Source organism: Eptatretus burgeri, chromosome 8 (genome assembly GCF_056783735.1).
Source record: "Eptatretus burgeri isolate ZD-2024b chromosome 8, Ebu_testis_v1, whole genome shotgun sequence".
NCBI classification, from domain to species: Eukaryota; Metazoa; Chordata; class Myxini; order Myxiniformes; family Myxinidae; genus Eptatretus; species Eptatretus burgeri.
This window is the reverse complement of record NC_140968.1, coordinates 38,175,498-38,197,390: the sequence shown is the minus strand read 5'-3', so window position 1 is coordinate 38,197,390 and position 21,893 is coordinate 38,175,498. Positions and strand designations below refer to the sequence as shown.

The 21,893-nt window shown below is 41.1% G+C and overlaps 1 protein-coding gene across 3 annotated transcripts in view; it reads right to left on the bottom strand.

Moving 5' to 3' along the window:
* Positions 1–3,406: 3,406 nt before the first annotated feature.
* LOC147021559 (mitogen-activated protein kinase kinase kinase 2-like) overlaps positions 3,407–21,893 on the bottom strand; it is a 50,806-nt gene continuing 32,319 nt past the window's right edge. For 2 of the 3 annotated variants that reach the window (XR_015061349.1, XR_015061348.1), the window contains exons 2-3: positions 18,053–18,230; positions 3,407–7,383 (exon numbers count right to left, since the gene is read on the bottom strand). Coding sequence is in view for 1 of the 3 variants with exons in the window: in XM_085893730.1 (XP_085749856.1) it covers positions 7,155–7,383; positions 8,108–8,176; positions 18,053–18,105 (351 nt within the window). In the remaining 2 variants the exon portion in view is untranslated. Of the gene's footprint in view, positions 7,384–8,107; positions 8,177–18,052; positions 18,231–21,893 lie in introns of all 3 variants that reach the window. The other variant, XM_085893730.1, reaches the window with a different exon arrangement.

Below are 21,893 nucleotides of genomic sequence, written 5' to 3'. Positions count from 1 at the left end.
CAGTCTTTTTGGGGGGAGGGAGGGGGATACCATGTCGAGCCTCATGTAAGAGCAGAACGTATAAGAAGAGGGGCGGGAGAGGGAAGCACAAAATAGTGGGGAACAGAGACAATAGGAGATCTGCGGAAGGGAGAGGGATGGGGTAGGGAACACGGGGATAAACAAGATGGAAACTCCAGGGACTTTTAGGAAGGAAAACAGGGAATTTGAAGGAGGTGGGTTAGGGGTGGATTGACGGGGGCGGGGGGGTAGAAAAGATCAAGATTTTGTCTGGGGGAACATATGAGATGGTGTTGAACAGCTGTTTTGAAGAACTGGTCGGATTGTCGGAAGAAAGAGTCGGATTGAATTGAGTGTGGGAGTTTGTTTCGGAGGTGGAAAAAAGATGAGTAAAGGTGAGCAGTGATGCTTGATTTTGGCAGTTTCACCAGAAGGGGGTTTTTGGCGGACCTTGAGCACACTGTGGAAATATAGGGGGGACAGAGCAAGGCCGCAGAGGAGCCGGTGGAAGACAGAGAGACCATCGACCTGCCTCCATTGAGAGAGTGAGAAACCCAAAGACTCAGCTTCATCGTGGGAGTTACCAATGATCCTCAAAAGCCTTGGTTTCCACAGCATGGTCGTGCTCGGTGTGAGGTGGAAGCACCACCCCAGAGGGGAGAGCAGTACTCCATAAGACTGCGGATGAAAGATTTGCAAGTGGTTAGAAGCTCAGGTGTGCCAAGGAAGGACTGTGCACAACGTAGGATATCCAATCAGCAACTGGCTTTGAAGGCCAGCTTGGAGTAACATGTGCTATTCGTAATATTATGAATTATCAGTCTTCTTCTTTCGGCTGCTCCCGTTAGGGGTCACCACAGCGGATCATCCGTTATGATCCGCATAGTGATTTGGCACAGGTTTTACGCCGGATGCCCTTTCTGACGCAACCCTGGTCGCCTCTTACGACACAGGGATATGGTACACCTATTCTAACCGGGGCATACACTGGGCCCAGTACACTCGTACTCATTTCGCTGACCTCGGAAGGATGACAGGCTGAGTCAACCTCCTGGTGTATTAATTCAGTGGTCCAACGGGGCTTGAACTCAGGACCTTTTGGATCCCAAGCTGCTGCCCTCACCACTGTGCCAACACCAGGCTAATATTATGAATTATCAGTAATTAGTAATATTATTACCAAATTATGGATGTTTGTTCATGCTCTATCCTTTTTAAATGCTGAGCATCAAGCAAGGAAGCAGTACATACAGTGGGGAGAACAAGTATTTGATACACTGCCGATTTTGCAGGTTTTCCCACTTACAAAGCACGTAGAGGTCTGTAATTTTTATCATAGGTACACTTCAACTGTGAAAGATGGAATCAAACAAAAATCCTGAAAATCACATTGTATGATTTTTAAATAATTAATTTGCATTTTATTGCATGAAATAAGTATTTGATCACCTACCAACCAGTAAGAATTCCGGCTCTCACAGACCTGTTAGTTTTGTCTTTAAGAAGCCCTCCCATTCTCCACTCATTACCTGTATTAACTGCACCTGTTTGAACTCGTTATCTGCATAAAAGACAGCTGTCCACACTCAATCAATCAGACTCCAACCTCTCCACAATGGGCCAGACCAGAGAGCTGTCTAAGGACATCAGGGACAAAATTGTAGACTTGCACAAGGCTGGGATGGGCTACAGGACAATAGGAAAGCAGCTTGGTGAGAAGGCAACAACTGTTGGCACAATTATTAGAAAATGGAAGAAGTTCAAGATAACAGTCAATCTCCCTCGGTCTGGGGCTCCATGCAAAATCTCACCTCGTGGAGCCTCAATGATCATGAGAAAGGTGAGGGATCAGCCCAGAACTACACGGCAGGACCTGGTCAACGACCTGAAGAGAGCTGGGACCACAGTATCAAAGAAAACCATAAGTAACACACTACGCCGTCATGGATTAAAATCCTGCAGCGCACGCAAGGTCCCTCTGCTCAAGCCAGCGCATGTCCAGGCCCGTCTGAAGTTTGCCAATGACCATCTGGATGATCCAGAGGAGGAATGGGAGAAGGTCATGTGGTCTGATGAGACCAAAATAGAGCTTTTTGGTTTAAACTCCACTCGCCGTGTTTGGAGGAAGAAGAAGGATGTGTACAACCCCAAAACACCATCCCAACTGTGAAGCATGGAGGTGGAAACATCATTCTTTGGGGATGCTTTTCTGCAAAGAGGACAGGATGACTGCACCGTATTGAGGGGAGGATGGATGGGGCCATGTATCGCGAGATCTTGGCCAACAACCTCCTTCCCTCAACAAGAGCATTGAAGATGAGGCGTGGCTGGGTCTTCCAGCATGACAACGACCCGAAACACACAGCCAGGGCAACTCAGGAGTGGCTTCGTAAGAAGCATCTCAAGATCCTGGAGTGGCCTAGCCAGTCTCCAGACCTGAACCCAATAGAAAATCTTTGGAGGGAGCTGAAAGTCTGTGTTGCCCAGCGACAGCCCTGAAACCCGAAGGATCTGGAGATCTGTATGGAGGAGTGGGCCAAAATCCCTGCTGCAGTCTGTGCAAACCTGGTTAAGAATTACAGGAAACGTCTGATCTCTGTAATTGCAAACAAACGTTTCTGTACCAAATATTAAGTTCTGTTTTTCTGATGTATCAAATACTTATTTCATGCAATAAAATGCAAATTAATTATTTAAAAATCATACAATGTGATTTTCAGGATTTTTGTTTTAGATTCCGTCTTTCACAGTTGAAGTGTACCTATGATAAAAATTACAGACCTCCACGTGATTTGTAAGTGGGAAAACCTGCAAAATCGGCAGTGTATCAAATACTTGTTCTCCCCACTGTACCATTAAAAAAAAGTCTTTGGTATGACCCCGCCCTGCCGACCTCCCAGACTCAGAGCGAACGTTCTAACCATTACACCACTAAGGTTGGTTCCATAAAACCACCTTTCTTCCTGACTACTGTTGAATCCCATAAAATAAATATTTAAACATCCAAAAGCTTCAGATTCAAGGTGCTGCACAAAAATATAACGATGGTAATTTTTTTTTCTTAAAATGTTTTATTGAAACTGTCAAGGTCATTTTGTCATGACATTTACATTGAAAACAAAAACACAGTATTGGGGAATCAAAACAGTCACTTACACAGCAAGTTATTTTAAAGAAAATCATATTTTGATTCAAACTGATTATTTTTTGTGTTAAAAAAAACAAGAAGAAGCCAGTTCGACCAATTCAATTTTAATTTCATTTGTTGACTTCAAAAAGTAATGGAAGTTCTCACCATCAGTTAAAAATTACAAAAAGAGGAAACTTTTACGTTCATGCGCTTCATTTGTTTGTTTTTGAAGTTCAGCCAAAAATAAATGATGCAGTTACAATTACGTCAAAACAATGTAGCTTCTCATTTTTTATTGAACAATTGAAATACACAAATCACTAACCACCATGAAGGAAGGTGGTTAATATCCGAGATGCGTCAAATTTAGATTCGGCAAAAAAAGTTCATGCGGACCGTTTAAACAAATAAAAATTTTCAAAAATCGGATTTCTTGTCCATGAGGAAATTCTTCAGGGTACGATAAAATCAAATTGCATTTTTATTCCCTACGGTAGAATAAATTATATAAACCTTCGTTGGCAGAAACCAATTTTTTTGTATACTGAGCACAACTTCAAGCCACGAATGTGTAATTTAAAAGAAAAAAATTAAAGTACCTTTTTCCTTCATCGGTATTTATAGATGTTACAAATGCCATTTCTAAGTGTCTAAAGATACACACTTTGATAGAGAAGCATTTTTCTTTTTATCAATGCCATTATGACCTTCATGAACCCTGTTTTTGCACAAACACACCAATTGTGAGCTCGGTAAATGACAAGTTTTGCAATTAATTAGTGACAACAGATAGATATTTGAGAGTTGAGCCTAAGAGCAAGACTGAATAGGGGATATGTGTGAGCACCATTTTGAATGTTGCATCATGGGTGTTGGTAGTTCTTGATTGCCATGTGCTCATTTACATGACAGTACATTGTAAAAATTGCATCCGGCATGACATTTGGCAATAATGAAAATTAGTGACAGCGGTTTCAAATTCTGTCTCTTCAAATTGCATTAACGCTTGCTCGTCTTTGAGAGAACTACCAGTGCCGTTGACTTTGGACCACATGCAGTAGCTCGCGCATATCTCCTATTCCATAGACTTAGGCAAAAATGATTCTTCTTCTGAATGAAAGTAAGAAAATTTTGTGAGAATCATTCCTTCGTTTTCTTGTACTGAAATTCCGAATGTTTGCAGCAACAGAATGACAGATATAACATATGAAATCATGCAATCAAAACCTGACTTTAAAATGCTCACAAAAGCATGATAATAACACTAATAATAATAATAATAATAATAATAATAATAATAATGATATTATTCGCACGTGGCCAATAAGATGACAACATGTACAGCATATTCAAAAAGCAGTGATTTTTGATTTGTCGAGGAGTACCAGAGCCGTCTTTAAGATGACTAGCGCCCATCATCAAAGCTTTCAAATGTTAAGACTATTCGTACACCCTTTGAAAAGGAATGCAAGAGAAAGGCACAACAGGACAAGCATCATTGCAGCCCTTCATAAACACCATGGCCCCAAACGCTAAAACACAGCCTTTCCAACCGTACCGAAAGCAACTTCGAGAGTACGTACCAATGCACTGTGACCTAATACCGCGAACTGAGTTTTGGTTTCTATGCTCAGTAGCAAAGGGGTAAAAAGTTGAACTTTTTTTTTGTTCCAAAACAAGCTAAACATTTCAAACCAGTGTGTGTAATTTTACATGTGCAACTATTCCATTTAGCCTGCCAAATGCGTGCAAAAATATACATTTCATTAAAAAAAATTTTTTATTTCAAATCTTTGACGTGCACAGCTTTCGGAGTGCAGCGTCACGAGTATCAAAATATGTGCCAGCACATACGTGATTCGGCACAAACCAGCTCTGCCTTTTCAAGCTCTGATAAACCAACATTATTTTCCGATATAATTAACCTCTGTAAGCCACATCTATGGCAAGCGATACGCCAAAAGTAGTTCGACACCACCGAGTTCATTTTCCGAATGAAAGCTACATAAATTAAATTTTTTTTTAAGGCTTTTATCTGCACAAAGTTGCAGCTACATTCACCACTACGTGAATCAGGATAGTTTGGATGGAGAAGAACGAACACATAAACATTTTGCTATGAGCAACGCAGGTGTGCAGACAATAATCGTGTGCAAGCCACCCACCGTTAAAATACAGAAGCACAATGCATTCGTTTATATAAAACGTTAAACACTGTATAAAACTGCTCAATCGTGTTAAAATTTGTTTTTAAAAAACAAACAAAAAAATCCCAGTCCCTGCCTGCCTCTCCTTCAGTATTTCTTTGCAATTATTCATTTTGCACAAGATTTATTTCATGAAAACATTGCAAGGAAAAAAAAAGGTTTTGATTATCAATGGTACGTACATGTACGCACACATACATATTTTAATTTTTGTCATGATTATGTAATCAGTGCCAAACCTTGAGAACCTTAAACTCAGGTGGGAAATGCAGTTTTTTTTTTTTTTCTTTTCTTTTCTTTTAACATTGCCATCTTTAAATCCTCGAGTGAACGATTGAAAAGTCACTATGACAGTAACTGAGGTGTGCGCACGAAGTATCGAGACTTGGGGCCTGAATGCACGCTATCCGTCGGTATTTCTCTAAGAATGTTTGATTGTATTGGACGGTTTTGTTGGATCACATGACAAGTCCCAATCCTCTCGCTTCGCCACCATTTCTTTTTAAGGAGAATAAGAAAAAAAAGCCCCACTGGTTTGGAGCTCGGCATTCATGGCGAGCATTCTGTTAGGATAAGTATGTGGCCATTACACAAGCAATATTGATTGCTTAGGTCTGGCATGTAGCTGGTGTTGAGCAGACTGCACATGTGTGAAACACCAGATTTTCAAAAATGGTCATTCCCAGGTTAGAGCTGTTGTTGGTGCCAATGAACAGCCACACATCTTGGCACGTGTTGTTTGCCATCTGTTTACTCCTCAGATGAGGCATAACAAAACATGTTAACTCCAGGAAGCGAGTTCAGTTCAGATGTGTTATGTAGTTACTTTATAACACATATCTCACTGCCAGATATGTGTTAAAAAAAAAGTCGTTTTTTTAAAATACTCGCAAATATTTATTTATTTAATGGACTGATGTACGATGTTTTGGGAATGAAAGAATAGGCAGCATGCATCGAGGCAGGCAGGTCTGAAATCTGAGTCATGCTATCTAAGAAAGAGCAGAAGAAATAACAACAGATAAAGACGTTGACAAATAGTTCTGAAAAAGATTAAATAACTGTATTAAACAAAATATTACTGCAAACAATTGAAAGCTACCTTTACACAAGCCTGTTGATGTGAAAGCATGTGATGTCACACATACGGAAAAAAAAAGAATCCCTGTTTACAAAGAAGATTAAAAAAAAAACATTCCTTAGAACCTGGTGGTTCACAAATGGCGTTTACTATTGAGAATTAGTCACCATTCCGTGGGCCACCCTGCATACAATATTAACCCGGCACTTCTGGAGCCAAAACTTTCAAAAACAATTGCATATTTGATCATTTGTATACATCTCAGAGTTGGGTTAATTAACCACACCTGAAATATAAAAAAAAGGCAAGAAGGAATATTTTTAGTCTAAAAAAAAAAATCTTATTGAGGTGAAGAAAAGTTCATTAAGTGATTTTGTTCTTATTTTGGGAAAGACAGAGTAATCCATTGAAAGGACATTTTAAAAAGGTGATCTGTCTATCTTGGTACTTGCTTTGAGAAAATGTACAGAAGAAAAATGAAAATTCTATACACACACGCATACATAGAGATGGCTTGTTTACCATGGTCCTTTGGATGAATACTGCAAACGCAGAAAAAAAAGGATAAAAATATAAAATTCATAAAACAATCACGATTTGACTGCATTATTAATGCAGCTCGAACAAGTGCTCAAAATTGCACCCACCACTACTCCCTCATCCCCCCCCCACCCCCTCCCGGGGGCTGAATAACAGGCTCGACAAGAAACCAGTCTGTTCAGTCTCTTAGAGGATGCTAAGAGTGGATGTGGACAAATGGGTGGTGAAGGAGTTCCTCAGCCGACGGTCGCAGCTTTGCCTCCACAAAGATACAGCGCAGAAAGTCCCGCGCATGTTCGGAGTTGTGTGGTGGCAGCTCTGGGTTGGTGGGCTGCGTAGCAATCTTGAATATAGCAGCCATTGCTTCATACTCTGCCCACGGGGGCTTTTCTGTGAGCATCTCGACAACAGTGCACCCGATGCTCCTGCAAAGACAGAGGTACAGTGCTTTGTGAGCACATTCCACATACAAAAGAAGAAAAAGAGCAATCAGAGATTGCAGACCCTCACCAGAACTTGTTTTGTGTGGTGTTGGTGTAGTATTTGTGTAGCCTGGTGTTGGTGTAGTGGTTAGGGTCGTGGCTTGGGATCCAAAAGGTCCTGAGTTCAAGACCCGTTGGCCGCTTGAATTAATACACACCAGGAGGTTGACTCAGTCTATCATCCTTTCGAGGTCGGTGAAGTTGAGTACCAGTGTACTGGGCCCGGTGTATGCCCCGGTTCGAATAGGTGTACCATATCCCTGTGTCGTAAGAGGCAACCAGGGTTGTCAGGAAAGGCATCCGGCGTAAAAACCTGTGCCAAATCATTATGCGGATCATAACGGATGATCCGCTGTGGCGACCCCGAACGGGAGCAGCCGAAAGAAGAAGTGTAGTATGTGTGCTGATGTGTTATCTAATTAACACCAGGTACCAAGACCAATTAACACCAGGTACCAATTAACCCCAGCAGAGATGACCGGGTACCAAGATGTACCGCTTTGATCAGACACCTGACCCTGACCCATGACGTTTATCATTCAATTGAATTCAGAATGGGATTAAAATAAATTCAATTCAAATAAAATGGAAGACCAAACAGGTACAGTCCTGCATTGGAGTAATCGGAAGGAACTCAAACAAGAAAAAAGCAAAGATCAAGAGATACCTGGATAGGATTCGCATTTCAGCTGCTATTCCTCGACACTCAAACCCATCCAGGCACAGCCAAATGAACCTTATTCACAAAAAAAACATAAAAAATAAAAAAGAACCCAGATTCAAAAAATTAAATAACTCTGGCTACCACCATATTTCCAATCAGGTTGAAATGTAAAACATATAGTCCCCATCATGACTGGATCATAATTGTGAAGTTTCACATCGATTGATGAAGTGGTTCAAGAGAAATAATTTTTAAAAAGATTTTTGTTCAATCTAATATAGCTGTCAGACCATGTGACATCAATTATTTGTGAATACCCTGGTATCCCCAAGGCTTGGGGAACATTTGTGTGAAAGTTCCGAACGATCTATCCAGCCGTTCTGGAGGTTTTTTTTTTTTTTTTTTTTTAATCGGTTTTAGGGTAAACCCAACATGACTCCAATAAAATTAATTTTCACCATTGGTGCAACTACTCATGAAGAATGTTTTAATGATAATTATGACATCATAGGTCTCGTGTGGCAGCCATATTGGAAAAACGGAAGAACTTTGGACCTCTGTATCTCCGATACTGCACCAAGGAAAAAATTGAAACTTGGCGCACATGGCATGTACTCCTCTTGGGGAATAAGAGATTTTTTTAATGGCGTCATAAGTGCCTTCATAATGTCATAATTGCATATGTAGAATGCTACATCCGATCAGTATGAAATTTGAGGGTCATCTCGGGATAAAATGGTCCACACATAATATTTTGACGATGTCATCGGCCACGTGATTCGGCAGCCATATTGCTTTTGTTTGTTTGTTTTTTTGTAAACCTTCAAAAATCTTCTCTGAAATGGCTGAACAGCTTGAGGAAACAGGTTGAGGAAAAACCTGACACATATGACCACCTATCCATGAGGAACAAAAGGTTCACACATATGACAGAGGTCACATGGTTTGGCAGTCATATTGGATATACCCTAAAACCTATAAAAATCTTCTCACGAACGGCTGGACAAATCGAGGGGAAACTTTACACAAATGTTCCCCAAGCCATGGGTGTTCAAATTTGTTTCAGAATAATTGATGTCACATGGTTTGGAAGCCATATTGGATTTAGGAAAAATATTAAATAATGTTTTCTCTGGAACCACTTAATCCATCGATGTGAAACTTCACAATTGTAGTCCAGTAGTGATGGGGAATAAATGTTTTAAATTTAAACTTGATCAGACATGTTCTGGCAGCCAGAATTATTAATTTTTTTGACATGGGTTATTTATTTATTTTAATTGGGCTCACTTGGCTGTGCCTGGATGGGTTTGAGGTTAGAGGAGTAGTAGCTGAAATGCGAATCCTATCCAGGTTCCTCCTGATGACTTCATCTTTTCTTTTTGCTTGTTCGGGTTCCTTCTGATTACTCCAATGCAGGACTGTACCAATTTAGTCTTCCATTTGATCTGAATCAAATTAATTTTAATCCCATTCTGAATTCAATTGAATAATGATTTTAAAAATATCATGGGTCAGGTGTCCAATCAAAGCAGGGTTGTATCACAGCGGGACGTCTTGGTACCGGGTCATCATTGGCAGCAGTTATAAAGTGGCCATTCTAATTATGTCACTTATTAACCTCCGCCATCGAAGATGGACGGAGGTTACTGTGTTCACCCCTGTCTGTTTGTTACTTACGAAATCTAAAGATTTCATAAGTATATTGATCACTTCCGTTTGTTTGTTTGTGTGTTTGTTATTTACCATATCTCAAGATTTCGTAAGTATATTGATGACTTCCGTTTCTGTTTGTTTGTTTGTGTGTTTGTTTGGAGGCACGATAACTCGAGAACGGAAGAAGTTACCAATGGCAAATTACACCACCTGATTCAGGAGAGTGATGGCGAGCGTTGATTAGATTTTGGTCAAAATCGGTCAAAGGTCAAGGTTACAGTGAGGGCAAACATTCGATTTTTGATGGTTTGGTACAGAATCATCGTAGAAACTTCTGGTTTGCGTTGCTGCCTTCTCCAGAGACAGCTTTTATTAGACAAGGTCAGAGGTCAAGTTGACGATTTTGTAAGTACCAGTCTATGACTGCTTGTTTGTTACTTATGAAATCTAAAGATTTCGTAGGTATATTGATGACTTCCGTTTCTGTTTGTTTGTTTGTTACATACGAAATGTAAAGATTTCGCAAGTATATTGATGACTTCTGTTTGTTTGTTTGTTTGTTGGCACGATAACTCGAGAACGGAAGAAGCTACCAATGTCAAATTACACCACGTGATTCAGGAGGGTGATGGCGAGCGCTGATTAGATTTTGGTCAAAATCGGTCAAAGGTCAAGGTCACAGTGAGGTCAAACATCCAAAATATTCAATTTTTGATGGTTTGGTACAGAATCATCGTAGAAACTTCTGATATGCGTCGCTACCTTCTCTCGAGACAGCTTTTATAAGACAAGGTCAGAGGTCAAGTTGACGATTTCGTAAGTACCAGTCTATGACTGCTTGTTTGTTTGTTTGTTTGTTTGTTTGTAGGCATGATAACTCGAACGGAAGAAGCCACCAATGACAAATTACACCACGTGATTCAGGAGGGTGATGGCTAGTGCTGATTAGATTTTGGTCAAAATCGGTCAAAGGTCAACGTCACAGTGAGGTCAAACATAATTCCGTAAATTCACGTGGAGAAATGGAGTATTTTTGCTTCGCTCGATGTTATGAGTTCGTTTTAACTTCGATTTTAATTTTGTCTTCGGTTTTTGCGATCGCTTTGGACGCTTAAAACTCGGTTGTCGAAATTCTGGTAAAAATCGGATGTTTTGGAGACGTTTTAAGATTGTATAAAAAATATTTCACTCGACGCGTCACGGGTCGTCCAATGATGCAGTGCGCTCGAGCAGACACATCGTTGAGTTACGCTAAGGTATAATTGCGTGGAGAAATGGAGATTTTTGCTTCGCTCGACGTTACGAGTTCGTTTTAACTTCGATTTTAATTTTGTCTTCGGTTTTTGCGATCGCTTAGGACGCTTAAAACTCGGTTGTCGAAATTCTGGTAAAAATCGGATGTTTTGGAGACGTTTTAAGATTGTATAAAAAAATATTTCACTCGACGCGTCACGGGTCGTCCCATGATGCAGTGCGCTCGAGCAGACACATCGTTGAGTTACGCTAAGGTATAATTGCGTGGAGAAATGGAGATTTTTGCTTCGGTCGACGTTACAATTTTTGATGGTTTGATACAGAATCATCGGAGAAACTTCTGGTTTTCCTCGCTACCTTCTCTCGAGACAGCTTTTATTTGACAAAGTCAGAGGTCAAGTTGACGATTTCGTAAGTACCAGTCTATGACTGCTTGTTACTTACAAAATCTAAAGATTTCGTAAGTATATTGATGACTTCCGTTTCTGTTTGTTTGTTTCTTTGTAGGCACGATAACTCGAGAACGGAAGAAGCTACCAATGTCAAATTAAACCACGTGATTCAGGAGGGTGATGGCTAGTGCTGATTAGATTTTGGTCAAAATCGGTCAAAGGTCAAGGTCACAGTGAGGTCAAACATTCGGTTTTTGATGGTTTGGTACAGAATCATCGTAGAAACTTCTGGTTTGCGTCACAACCTTCTCAAGAGACAGCTTTTATTAGACAAGGTCAGAGGTCAAGTTGATGATTTCGTAAGTACCAGTCTATGACTGCTTGTTTGTTTGTTTGTAGGCACGATAACTCGAGTCCGGAAGAAGCTCCCAATGTCAAATTACACCACGTGATTCAGGAGGGTGATGGCTTGTGCTGATTAGATTTTGGTCAAAATCGGTCAAAGGTCAAGGTCACAGTGAGGTCAAATATTCGATTTTTGATGGTTTGGTACAGATAACTCGAGAACGGAAGAAGCTCCCAATGTCAAATTACACCTCGTGATTCAGGAGGGTGATGGCTCGTGCTGATTAGATTTTGGTTAAAATCGGTCAAAGGTCAAGGTCGCAGTGAGGTCAAACATTCGATTTTTGATGGTTTGGTACAGAATCATCGTAGAAACTTCTGGTTTGCGTCGTTACCTTCTCTGGAGACAGCTTTTATTAGACAAGGTCAGAGATCAAGTTGACGATTTCGTAAGTACCAGTCTATGACTGCTTGTTACTTACGAAATCTAAAGATTTCGTAAGTATATTAATGCCTTCCGTTTCTGTTTGTTTGTTTGTTTGTTTGTTTGTAGGCACGATAACTCGAGAATGGAAGAAGCTACCAATGTCAAATTACACCACGTGATTCAGGAGGGCGATGGCTAGTGCTGATTAGATTTTGGTCAAAATCGGTCAAAGGGCAAGGTCACAGTGAGGTCAAACAATTCCGTAAATTCACGTGGAGAAATGGAGTATTTTTGCTTCGCTCGACGTTACGAGTTCATTTTAACTTCGATTTTAATTTTGTCTTCGGTTTTTGCGATTGCTTAGGACGCTTAAAACTCGGTTGTAGAAATTCTGGTAAAAATTCGGATGTTTTGGAGACGTTTTAAGATTGTATAAAAAATATTTCACTCGACGCGTCACGGGTCGTCCCATGATGCAGTGCGCTCGAGCAGATGCGTCGTTGAGTTACGTTAAGGTATAATTGCGTGGAGAAATGGAGATTTTTGCTTCGGTCAACGTTACGATTTTTTATGGTTTGATACAGAATCATCGTAGAAACTTCTGGTTTGCGTCGCAACCTTCTCGAGAGACAGCTTTTATTAGACAATGTCAGAGGTCAAGTTGACGATTTCGTAAGTACCAGTCTATGACTGCTTGTTTGTTTGTTTGTAGGCACGATAACTCGAAAGGAAGTAGCTACCAATGTCAAATTACACCACGTGATTCAGGAGGGTGGTGGCTGGCGCTGATTAGATTTTGGTCAAAATCTGTCAAAGGTCAAGGTCACAGTGACGTCAAACATCCAATACATTCGATTTTTGATGGTTTGGTGCAGAATCATCGTATAAACTTCTGGTTTGCGTCGCTACCTTCTCTCCAGACAGCTTTTATTCGACAAGGTCAGAGGTCAAGTTGACGATTTCGTAAGTACCAGTTTATGACTGCTTGTTTGTTTGTTTGTCGGCACGATAACTTGAACGGAAGAAGCTACCAATGTCAAATTACACCACATAATTCAGGAGAGTGATTGCTAGCGCTGATTAGATTTTGGTCAAAATCGGTCAAAGGTCAAGGCCACAGTGAGGTCAAACATTCGGTTTTTGATGGTTTGGTACAGAATCATCGTAGAAACTTCTGGTTTGCGTCGCAACCTTCTCGAGAGACAGCTTTTATTAGACAATGTCAGAGGTCAAGTTGACGATTTCGTAAGTACCAGTCTATGACTGCTTGTTTGTTTGTTTGTAGGCACGATAACTCGAAAGGAAGTAGCTACCAATGTCAAATTACACCACGTGATTCAGGAGGGTGGTGGCTGGCGCTGATTAGATTTTGGTCAAAATCTGTCAAAGGTCAAGGTCACAGTGACGTCAAACATCCAATACATTCGATTTTTGATGGTTTGGTGCAGAATCATCGTATAAACTTCTGGTTTGCGTCGCTACCTTCTCTCCAGACAGCTTTTATTCGACAAGGTCAGAGGTCAAGTTGACGATTTCGTAAGTACCAGTTTATGACTGCTTGTTTGTTTGTTTGTCGGCACGATAACTTGAACGGAAGAAGCTACCAATGTCAAATTACACCACATGATTCAGGAGAGTGATTGCTAGCGCTGATTAGATTTTGGTCAAAATCGGTCAAAGGTCAAGGCCACAGTGAGGTCAAACATTCGGTTTTTGATGGTTTGGTACAGAATCATCGTAGAAACTTCTGGTTTGCGTCGCTGCCTTCTCCAGAGACAGCTTTTATTCGACAAGGTCAGAGGTCAAGTTGACGATTTCGTAAGTACCAGTCTATGACTGCTTGTTTGTTTGTTTGCAGGCACGATAACTCGAGAACGGAAGAAGCTACCAATGTCAAATTAAACCACGTGATTCAGGAGGGTGATGGCTAGTGCTGATTAGATTTTGGTCAAAATCGGTCAAAGGTCAAGGTCACAGTGAGGTCAAACATTCGGTTTTTGATGGTTTGGTACAGAATCATCGTAGAAACTTCTGGTTTGCGTCACAACCTTCTCAAGAGACAGCTTTTATTAGACAAGGTCAGAGGTCAAGTTGATGATTTCGTAAGTACCAGTCTATGACTGCTTGTTTGTTTGTTTGTAGGCACGATAACTCGAGTCTGGAAGAAGCTCCCAATGTCAAATTACACCACGTGATTCAGGAGGGTGATGGCTTGTGCTGATTAGATTTTGGTCAAAATCGGTCAAAGGTCAAGGTCACAGTGAGGTCAAATATTCGATTTTTGATGGTTTGGTACAGATAACTCGAGAACGGAAGAAGCTCCCAATGTCAAATTACACCTCGTGATTCAGGAGGGTGATGGCTCGTGCTGATTAGATTTTGGTTAAAATCGGTCAAAGGTCAAGGTCGCAGTGAGGTCAAACATTCGATTTTTGATGGTTTGGTACAGAATCATCGTAGAAACTTCTGGTTTGCGTCGTTACCTTCTCTGGAGACAGCTTTTATTAGACAAGGTCAGAGATCAAGTTGACGATTTCGTAAGTACCAGTCTATGACTGCTTGTTACTTACGAAATCTAAAGATTTCGTAAGTATATTGATGCCTTCCGTTTCTGTTTGTTTGTTTGTTTGTTTGTTTGTAGGCACGATAACTCGAGAATGGAAGAAGCTACCAATGTCAAATTACACCACGTGATTCAGGAGGGCGATGGCTAGTGCTGATTAGATCTTGGTCAAAATCGGTCAAAGGGCAAGGTCACAGTGAGGTCAAACAATTCCGTAAATTCACGTGGAGAAATGGAGTATTTTTGCTTCGCTCGACGTTACGAGTTCATTTTAACTTCGATTTTAATTTTGTCTTCGGTTTTTGCGATTGCTTAGGACGCTTAAAACTCGGTTGTAGAAATTCTGGTAAAAATTCGGATGTTTTGGAGACGTTTTAAGATTGTATAAAAAATATTTCACTCGACGCGTCACGGGTCATCCCATGATGCAGTGCGCTCGAGCAGATGCGTCGTTGAGTTACGTTAAGGTATAATTGCGTGGAGAAATGGAGATTTTTGCTTCGGTCAACGTTACGATTTTTTATGGTTTGATACAGAATCATCGTAGAAACTTCTGGTTTGCGTCGCAACCTTCTCGAGAGACAGGTTTTATTGGACAATGTCAGAGGTCAAGTTGACGATTTCGTAAGTAGCAGTCTATGACTGCTTGTTTGTTTGTTTGTAGGCACGATAACTCGAAAGGAAGTAGCTACCAATGTCAAATTACACCACGTGATTCAGGAGGGTGGTGGCTGGCGCCGATTAGATTTTGGTCAAAATCTGTCAAAGGTCAAGGTCACAGTGACGTCAAACATCCAAAACATTCGATTTTTGATGGTTTGGTGCAGAATCATCGTATAAACTTCTGGTTTGCTTCGCTACCTTCTCTCCAGACAGCTTTTATTCGACAAGGTCAGAGGTCAAGTTGACGATTTCGTAAGTACCAGTTTATGACTGCTTGTTTGTTTGTTTGTCGGCACGATAACTTGAACGGAAGAAGCTACCAATGTCAAATTACACCACATGATTCAGGAGAGTGATTGCTAGCGCTGATTAGATTTTGGTCAAAATCGGTCAAAGGTCAAGGCCACAGTGAGGTCAAACATTCGGTTTTTGATGGTTTGGTACAGAATCATCGTAGAAACTTCTGGTTTGCGTCGCTGCCTTCTCCAGAGACAGCTTTTATTCGACAAGGTCAGAGGTCAAGTTGACGATTTCGTAAGTACCAGTCTCTGACTGCTTGTTACTTACGAAATCGAAAGATTTCGTAAGTATATTGATGACTTCCGGACTCTGTTTGTTTGTGTGTTTGTTTGTTGGCACGATAACTCGAACGGAAGAAGCTACCAATGTCAAATTACACCACGTGATTCAGGAGGGTGATGGCTAGTGCTGATTAGATTTTGGTCAATGTCAGTCAAAGGTCAAGGTCACAGTGAGGTCAAACATCCAAAAAATGATAACTCGAGAACGGAAGAAGCTACCAATGTCAAATTACACCGCATGATTCAGGAGGGTGGTGGCTTGCGCTGATTACATTTTGGTCAAAATCGGTCAAAGATCAAGGTCACAGTGAGGTCAAACATCCAAAACATTCAATTTTTGATGGTTTGGTACAGAAACAACGTAGAAACTTCTGGTTTGCGTCGCTACCTTCTCTAGAGACAGCTTTTATTAGACAAGGTCAGAGGTCAAGTTGATGATTTCATAAGTACCAGTCTCTGACTGCTTGTTTGTGTGTTTGTTTGTGTGTGTGTTTGTTTGTTTGTTGGCAAGTTAACTCGAACGGAAGAAGCTGCCAATGTCAAATTACACCACTTGATTCAGGAGAGTGATGGCTAGTGCTGATTAGATTTTGGTCAAAATCGGTCAAAGGTCAAGGTCACAGTGAGGTAAAACATCCAAAAAAAAGTTATAACTCTAGAACGGAAGAAGCTACCAATGTCAAATTAGACCACGTGATTCAGTCGGGTGATGGCTTGCGCTGATTAGATTTTGTTCAAAATTTGTGCAAAGGTCAAGGTCACAGTGAGGTCAAACATCAAAAAAAAAATATAATAATAACTCGTGAACGGAAGACGCAACCAATGTCAAATTACACCACATGATTCAGGAGGGTGATGGCTTGCGCTGATTAGATTTTGGTCAAAATCTGTCAAAGGTCAAGGTCACAGTGAGGTCAAACATTCGATTTATGATGGTTTGGTACAGAATCATCGTTGAAACTTCTGGTTTGCGTCGCTACCTTCTCTCGAGACAGCTTTTATTAGACAAGGTCAGAGGTCAAGTTGACGATTTCATAAGTACCAGTCTATGACTGCTTGTTTTGTTGTTTGTTTGTTTGTGAACAGTATTACGGAAAAACTCCTCGACGGATTTCGACGAAACTCGGTGGGGGGATTTGCTATGGTCCAAGGATCATGCCATTAGGTGTGGACTTGATCCAAAGTCCAATATGGCGGCCATTTAAAAAAAAAATTGAATATCTGTTTTTGCATTTCTTCATGTTTTCAGTGATTTCCAACAAAAAACATGCCAAAATTATAATTGCGGCTGATTTTGGAACTTCAGGTGGATATACCCATGTAAAATCAATTTCTGTCTCAAGGAATCTGGTTATGACGAATGAATTGAATATGTAAAAGTGAAAATTAAAAGGGAAAGTTGCAAACTCTAACTCTGAGCACTGTTGACGTCAAATTGAATGAATAGGATATCAGGTTCACTTGAGTGACCTTGCAGTATTGGCGGTGGAGGTTTTGCACTCTACCGAGTGCTCCCCCTCTAGTTAATTATGTAACACACCAGTATACAAACACCACACAAAACAAGTCCTGGCGAGGGTCTGCAATCCCTGATTGCTCTTTTTCTTGTTATATATATATTTTTTATGTACAATATCTTTCAAACAAGAATGAGGCAAAAATTTTTTTAGCAGCAACATGAATCCAAAATTAACCAGAAGCATAATGAAAATGAAAGATTTCAATTTGACGCAAAATTCGCAGCAAAATGTCAAAACGTAACGAAATTGCTCTTGCGATCGGTCCTATTATTTACTTATTATTATTTTTATTTCTTTTAATTTATTTTGTAAACAGGGATTGTTTCTTTTTTATTTCCAGTCCTAAAACGAAATCGCATCAACTATTGTTGTTGATTACAGACAGCCAAAAGAGTTCCTACTTGTACTTGGAATATACAGACGTAAAGCATTTCCAGTGAACAAATTCCCAGAGATTTATATGTAAGATAATGAATCAAGTGCAATTTGAGATCAGGACAACTTGAATAACGGGCAAAGCCATTGTATCAGCACTGTTGCCACTCACCAGATATCGGCCTTGCGGCCATAACCATCGCCGTTGATGACTTCCGGGCTCATCCAGTACGGCGTGCCTGTGACAGAGCGTAATGCCGTGCCTGCGGTACAGATGGTCTGCAGCCGCCTGCTCGCCCCAAAGTCCCCGAGTTTGACATTTCCCACAGAGTCACGAAGTATGTTGGCGCCTGGAAAAATAAGGCACACGAGGCTCCAGTGAATCATTACCAAAAGTGATAAAAAGGAGGAGAGTCAACAAGGCCTGAATGTGGCCCTGTCTTGGACTTCCTCCAAGTTCATTGGATGTAAGCAATGATGTGCAACATAAAAACGAAATGCAAGCTGAGAATGTTTTTTTTTTTTTGTCGTTTAGTTTGGGGTACAATCATGAAGGTAATCCAAGTTTTAACTCTAAAGCATCTCAAAATGCAAAGCCCGTCCACGTCTATTTTGTACTTAAACTAAACTTGACGAAAACGACACTTTAAAAAAAAAAACGGTACATTTTATTAATTTGAGTTCTCCACAATCTCATAATAAAAGGTTTGTTGAAGATTTGATGACAAAAGATCAAATGGTAAAAAAGTTACTGCCCATTGTTATGGATCTATAATACACAGGGTGTTTCAAAAAGATTGATATAACTTTGTCTTCCTGCCATTTCTTTGTTTTTTGACCTATACTGTTTTCCTTTTCAGGGTTTTGTGTTGTTGTGGTATTTGTTCCCTGGAATTTATAGCTGCGTAGCTCAACTATGCCATTGACAGTGAAGCAGAAGATAAAAGTGGGGGATCTGTGGTACGAGACTGAATCATATGCGGACACCCGCCAGAGGTTCTGCTGGGAATACGACCTCAGAACACGTGATCCATCCATCCATTGGGACCATACTCTGTGCAGAGTGTTGGTGCTGCTTTCGCAGTCTCCTCGGCTATTGGGCACAATCCTGGATGGGTCGGCACTCTGATGCAGGATACCAGCAAGTTGGCACTCATTTTGCCGACCTCGGAAGGATGACAGGCTGAGTCAACCCCACCTGGTATTAATTCAATAGAAAAGCAGGATTTGAACCCAGGCCCCGAGGATCCGAAGTCCATCACTCTAACCATGAAGCCAACACCAGGCTTAGTACATGTGATGGACCCATACAAATTGTGTCATTCAATGTATTGTGAAACATTTTCAGCACAAGGGCAAGGGTACAGTGCACAACCAGAGCAAGGGCAACAGTGGCAGGTCAGCATCAGTAACCAAGAGTCAAGCCAACATCGACGCCGTGCATGATTCTGCAGTGGACAGTCCCAAGAAGTCCCACCGCTGGCGCTCCCAGGAGCTAGGCATCAAACCAATATCAGTCTGGCATATCCTCATTGAGGAACTGAAGCTTTTCCCATACATCATCTCAATTACGGTACTCATAAACTGAGTCAAGATGCCATGAGAAGGAGACTTGATATGTGCAATTGGCTCAGTGATAGGATGGAGCAGTACCCAAACTGGATCAATCTGATCTGGTTCAGTGATGAAGCCAATTTCCACTTGAATGGTGCCATCAATAACCACAACAACATTTTCTGGGGGCGGGGGGGGGAAGGCAGAATCACCTGAGATCACTGAGAGGTACCTGAAAGGGCCTAAGGTCACATGCTTTTGCACCCTCAATGCCAGATGGGGAAAGCGAGGGCCTTACTGGTTTGAGAATGACAACAGCAAGACAGTGACGATCAACGGTGTGCGCTACCAGGCCGTGCTCCAGAAGTTCCAGAATGATCTAGCTCAAATGGTCACCCCAAACCAGCTCTGCATGACCTGGTTAATGCAGGATGGTGCACCCCTGAATACAGCTGGTGACACCAGCACTTTCCTGAGGCAGCTCTTCAGAAACCACCTTGTTGCCTGGGGCACTCCATATCCCAGACTTGAACCCTCTCGACTACTGGTTCTGGGGGGCTGCCAAGGGCTCTGTCTATGCCAACCACCCTGCCACACTGGATGATCTAAAGCAGGAAGTGTCAGACTACCTTAAGGCAGTGTTCCATGAGACTTGCAGGAAAGTTGGACAGAACTTTGGAGTGAGGATCAATGCCTGTCTGAACACACATCGAGAATGTCAATAATAAGGATTTTGCATAAATGCCAATTTCAGACCTTGGGTTCTCACAAACTCCAGCAGTGACTTACTGCAATAGCAATCAGTGATAGAAAATACCATGTCATAAGCTTTCAAGAAATGTTTGGTTTCATTCTTGAGGTTTCTGTTTCTTTGTAAATCAATATTTAAAGTTGCATCACTTTTTTTGAAACACCCTATATACCACATGATTAGAAATGTTGTTAAGGTATATTCTGTGCAAAAAGTAACTTAAACTAGAGGGGGAGCACTCTGTGGAGTGCAAAACCTCTGCCGCCAATATTGCTTGGTCACTCACGTGAACCTGCTATCCTATTCATTCAATTTGATGTCAACAGTGCTCAGAGTAAAAGTTTGCAACTTTCCCTTTTACTTTTAACTTTTACATACTCAATTAATTCGTCATAACTGGATTCCTTGAGACAGAAATTGATTTAACGTGGGTATATCCACCTGAAGTTCCAAAATCAGCCTCTATTATAATTTTGGCATGTTTTTTTTTGTTGGAAATCACTTATAACATGAAGAAATACAAAAAAAAATCGAAATTTTGTTGGAAAAAAAGTTGAAAATTTTTTTTTCTCTAACAATTTTTGTTTTGGGGCGGGGGGGGGGTTGGAAATCACTTAAAACATGTAGAAATGCAAAACAAAAATTCAAATATTTTTTCAAAATGGCCACTAAGGTGGCCATATTGGACTTTGGACCAGGTCCAAAATCTCATGGCATGATCCTTGGACCACACCTAATCCCCCACCAAGTTTCGTCGAAATCCGTCGGAGTTTTTCCGTAATACTGTTCACAAACAAACAAACAAAAAGACGGTGAAAACAGTAACCTCCGTCCATCGTCGATGGCGGAGGTTAATTAATTAAGTATTGTGGTTACTGTGCGAAAGGACACTTGTGTAGACAGCTGCATGCATCGACAGGGTCAGGTGGTGCACAGCAGAGTGCTGGAATGTCAGTGTTGCTTTGAGGAAAGCTTTGTAAAGGCTAAAAATGTTCACGTGACTACACAAATCACTTTTAGTCCAAGAGCATTAGGTCAAAATAGGCCCTAACCTGGACATTTTTGGTAACAAGCTGATTTTTTCAGGATAGGTCCAGGAATATGTCTAGAATAACATACTAAAAGTCCTCATAAATCCTCCTTGAGCGTTTTCCGCAATCCAAGATGGCGTCCAAAATGGCCGCCTCTTCTGTTTTTCTCATAACTTTGCAAGCAGGTTTCCCCAAAACACACTTTAAATGTCTACATATATGTTTTGAAGTATGAGGAACTCATTAGAATACATCTTAAGAGATGCTGAAGCACGCAAGTACCAATAAGACCTCTTGAGTTCTTCCAAAAGTCCAGGCAGAAGCAGACGCCGACACCCTGATTGTCTCCACAGCACTAGCACTGGCAGAGTCAGAACATGTGCCAGTTGCTGTCGTTGGTACGGACACAGACTTACTGGTAATGCTAGTTGCTCGGGCAACCTCTTCCACAGATGTGTACATGCTATGCCGCAGTAATCCTGTCACGGTCTTCAACATTCATGAGATTCAGCATGCCATAGGGGACACAAGAAATCACTTGATGTTTCTTCATGCTGTGACGGGATGTGACACGGTCTCTGCGATCTATCGTCAGGGCAAGCGTAAAGCTTTCAACATGGTGCACAAGAAGCGGGACTACGACTTGCTGGATACCTTCACAAACAGTGGAAGCACCC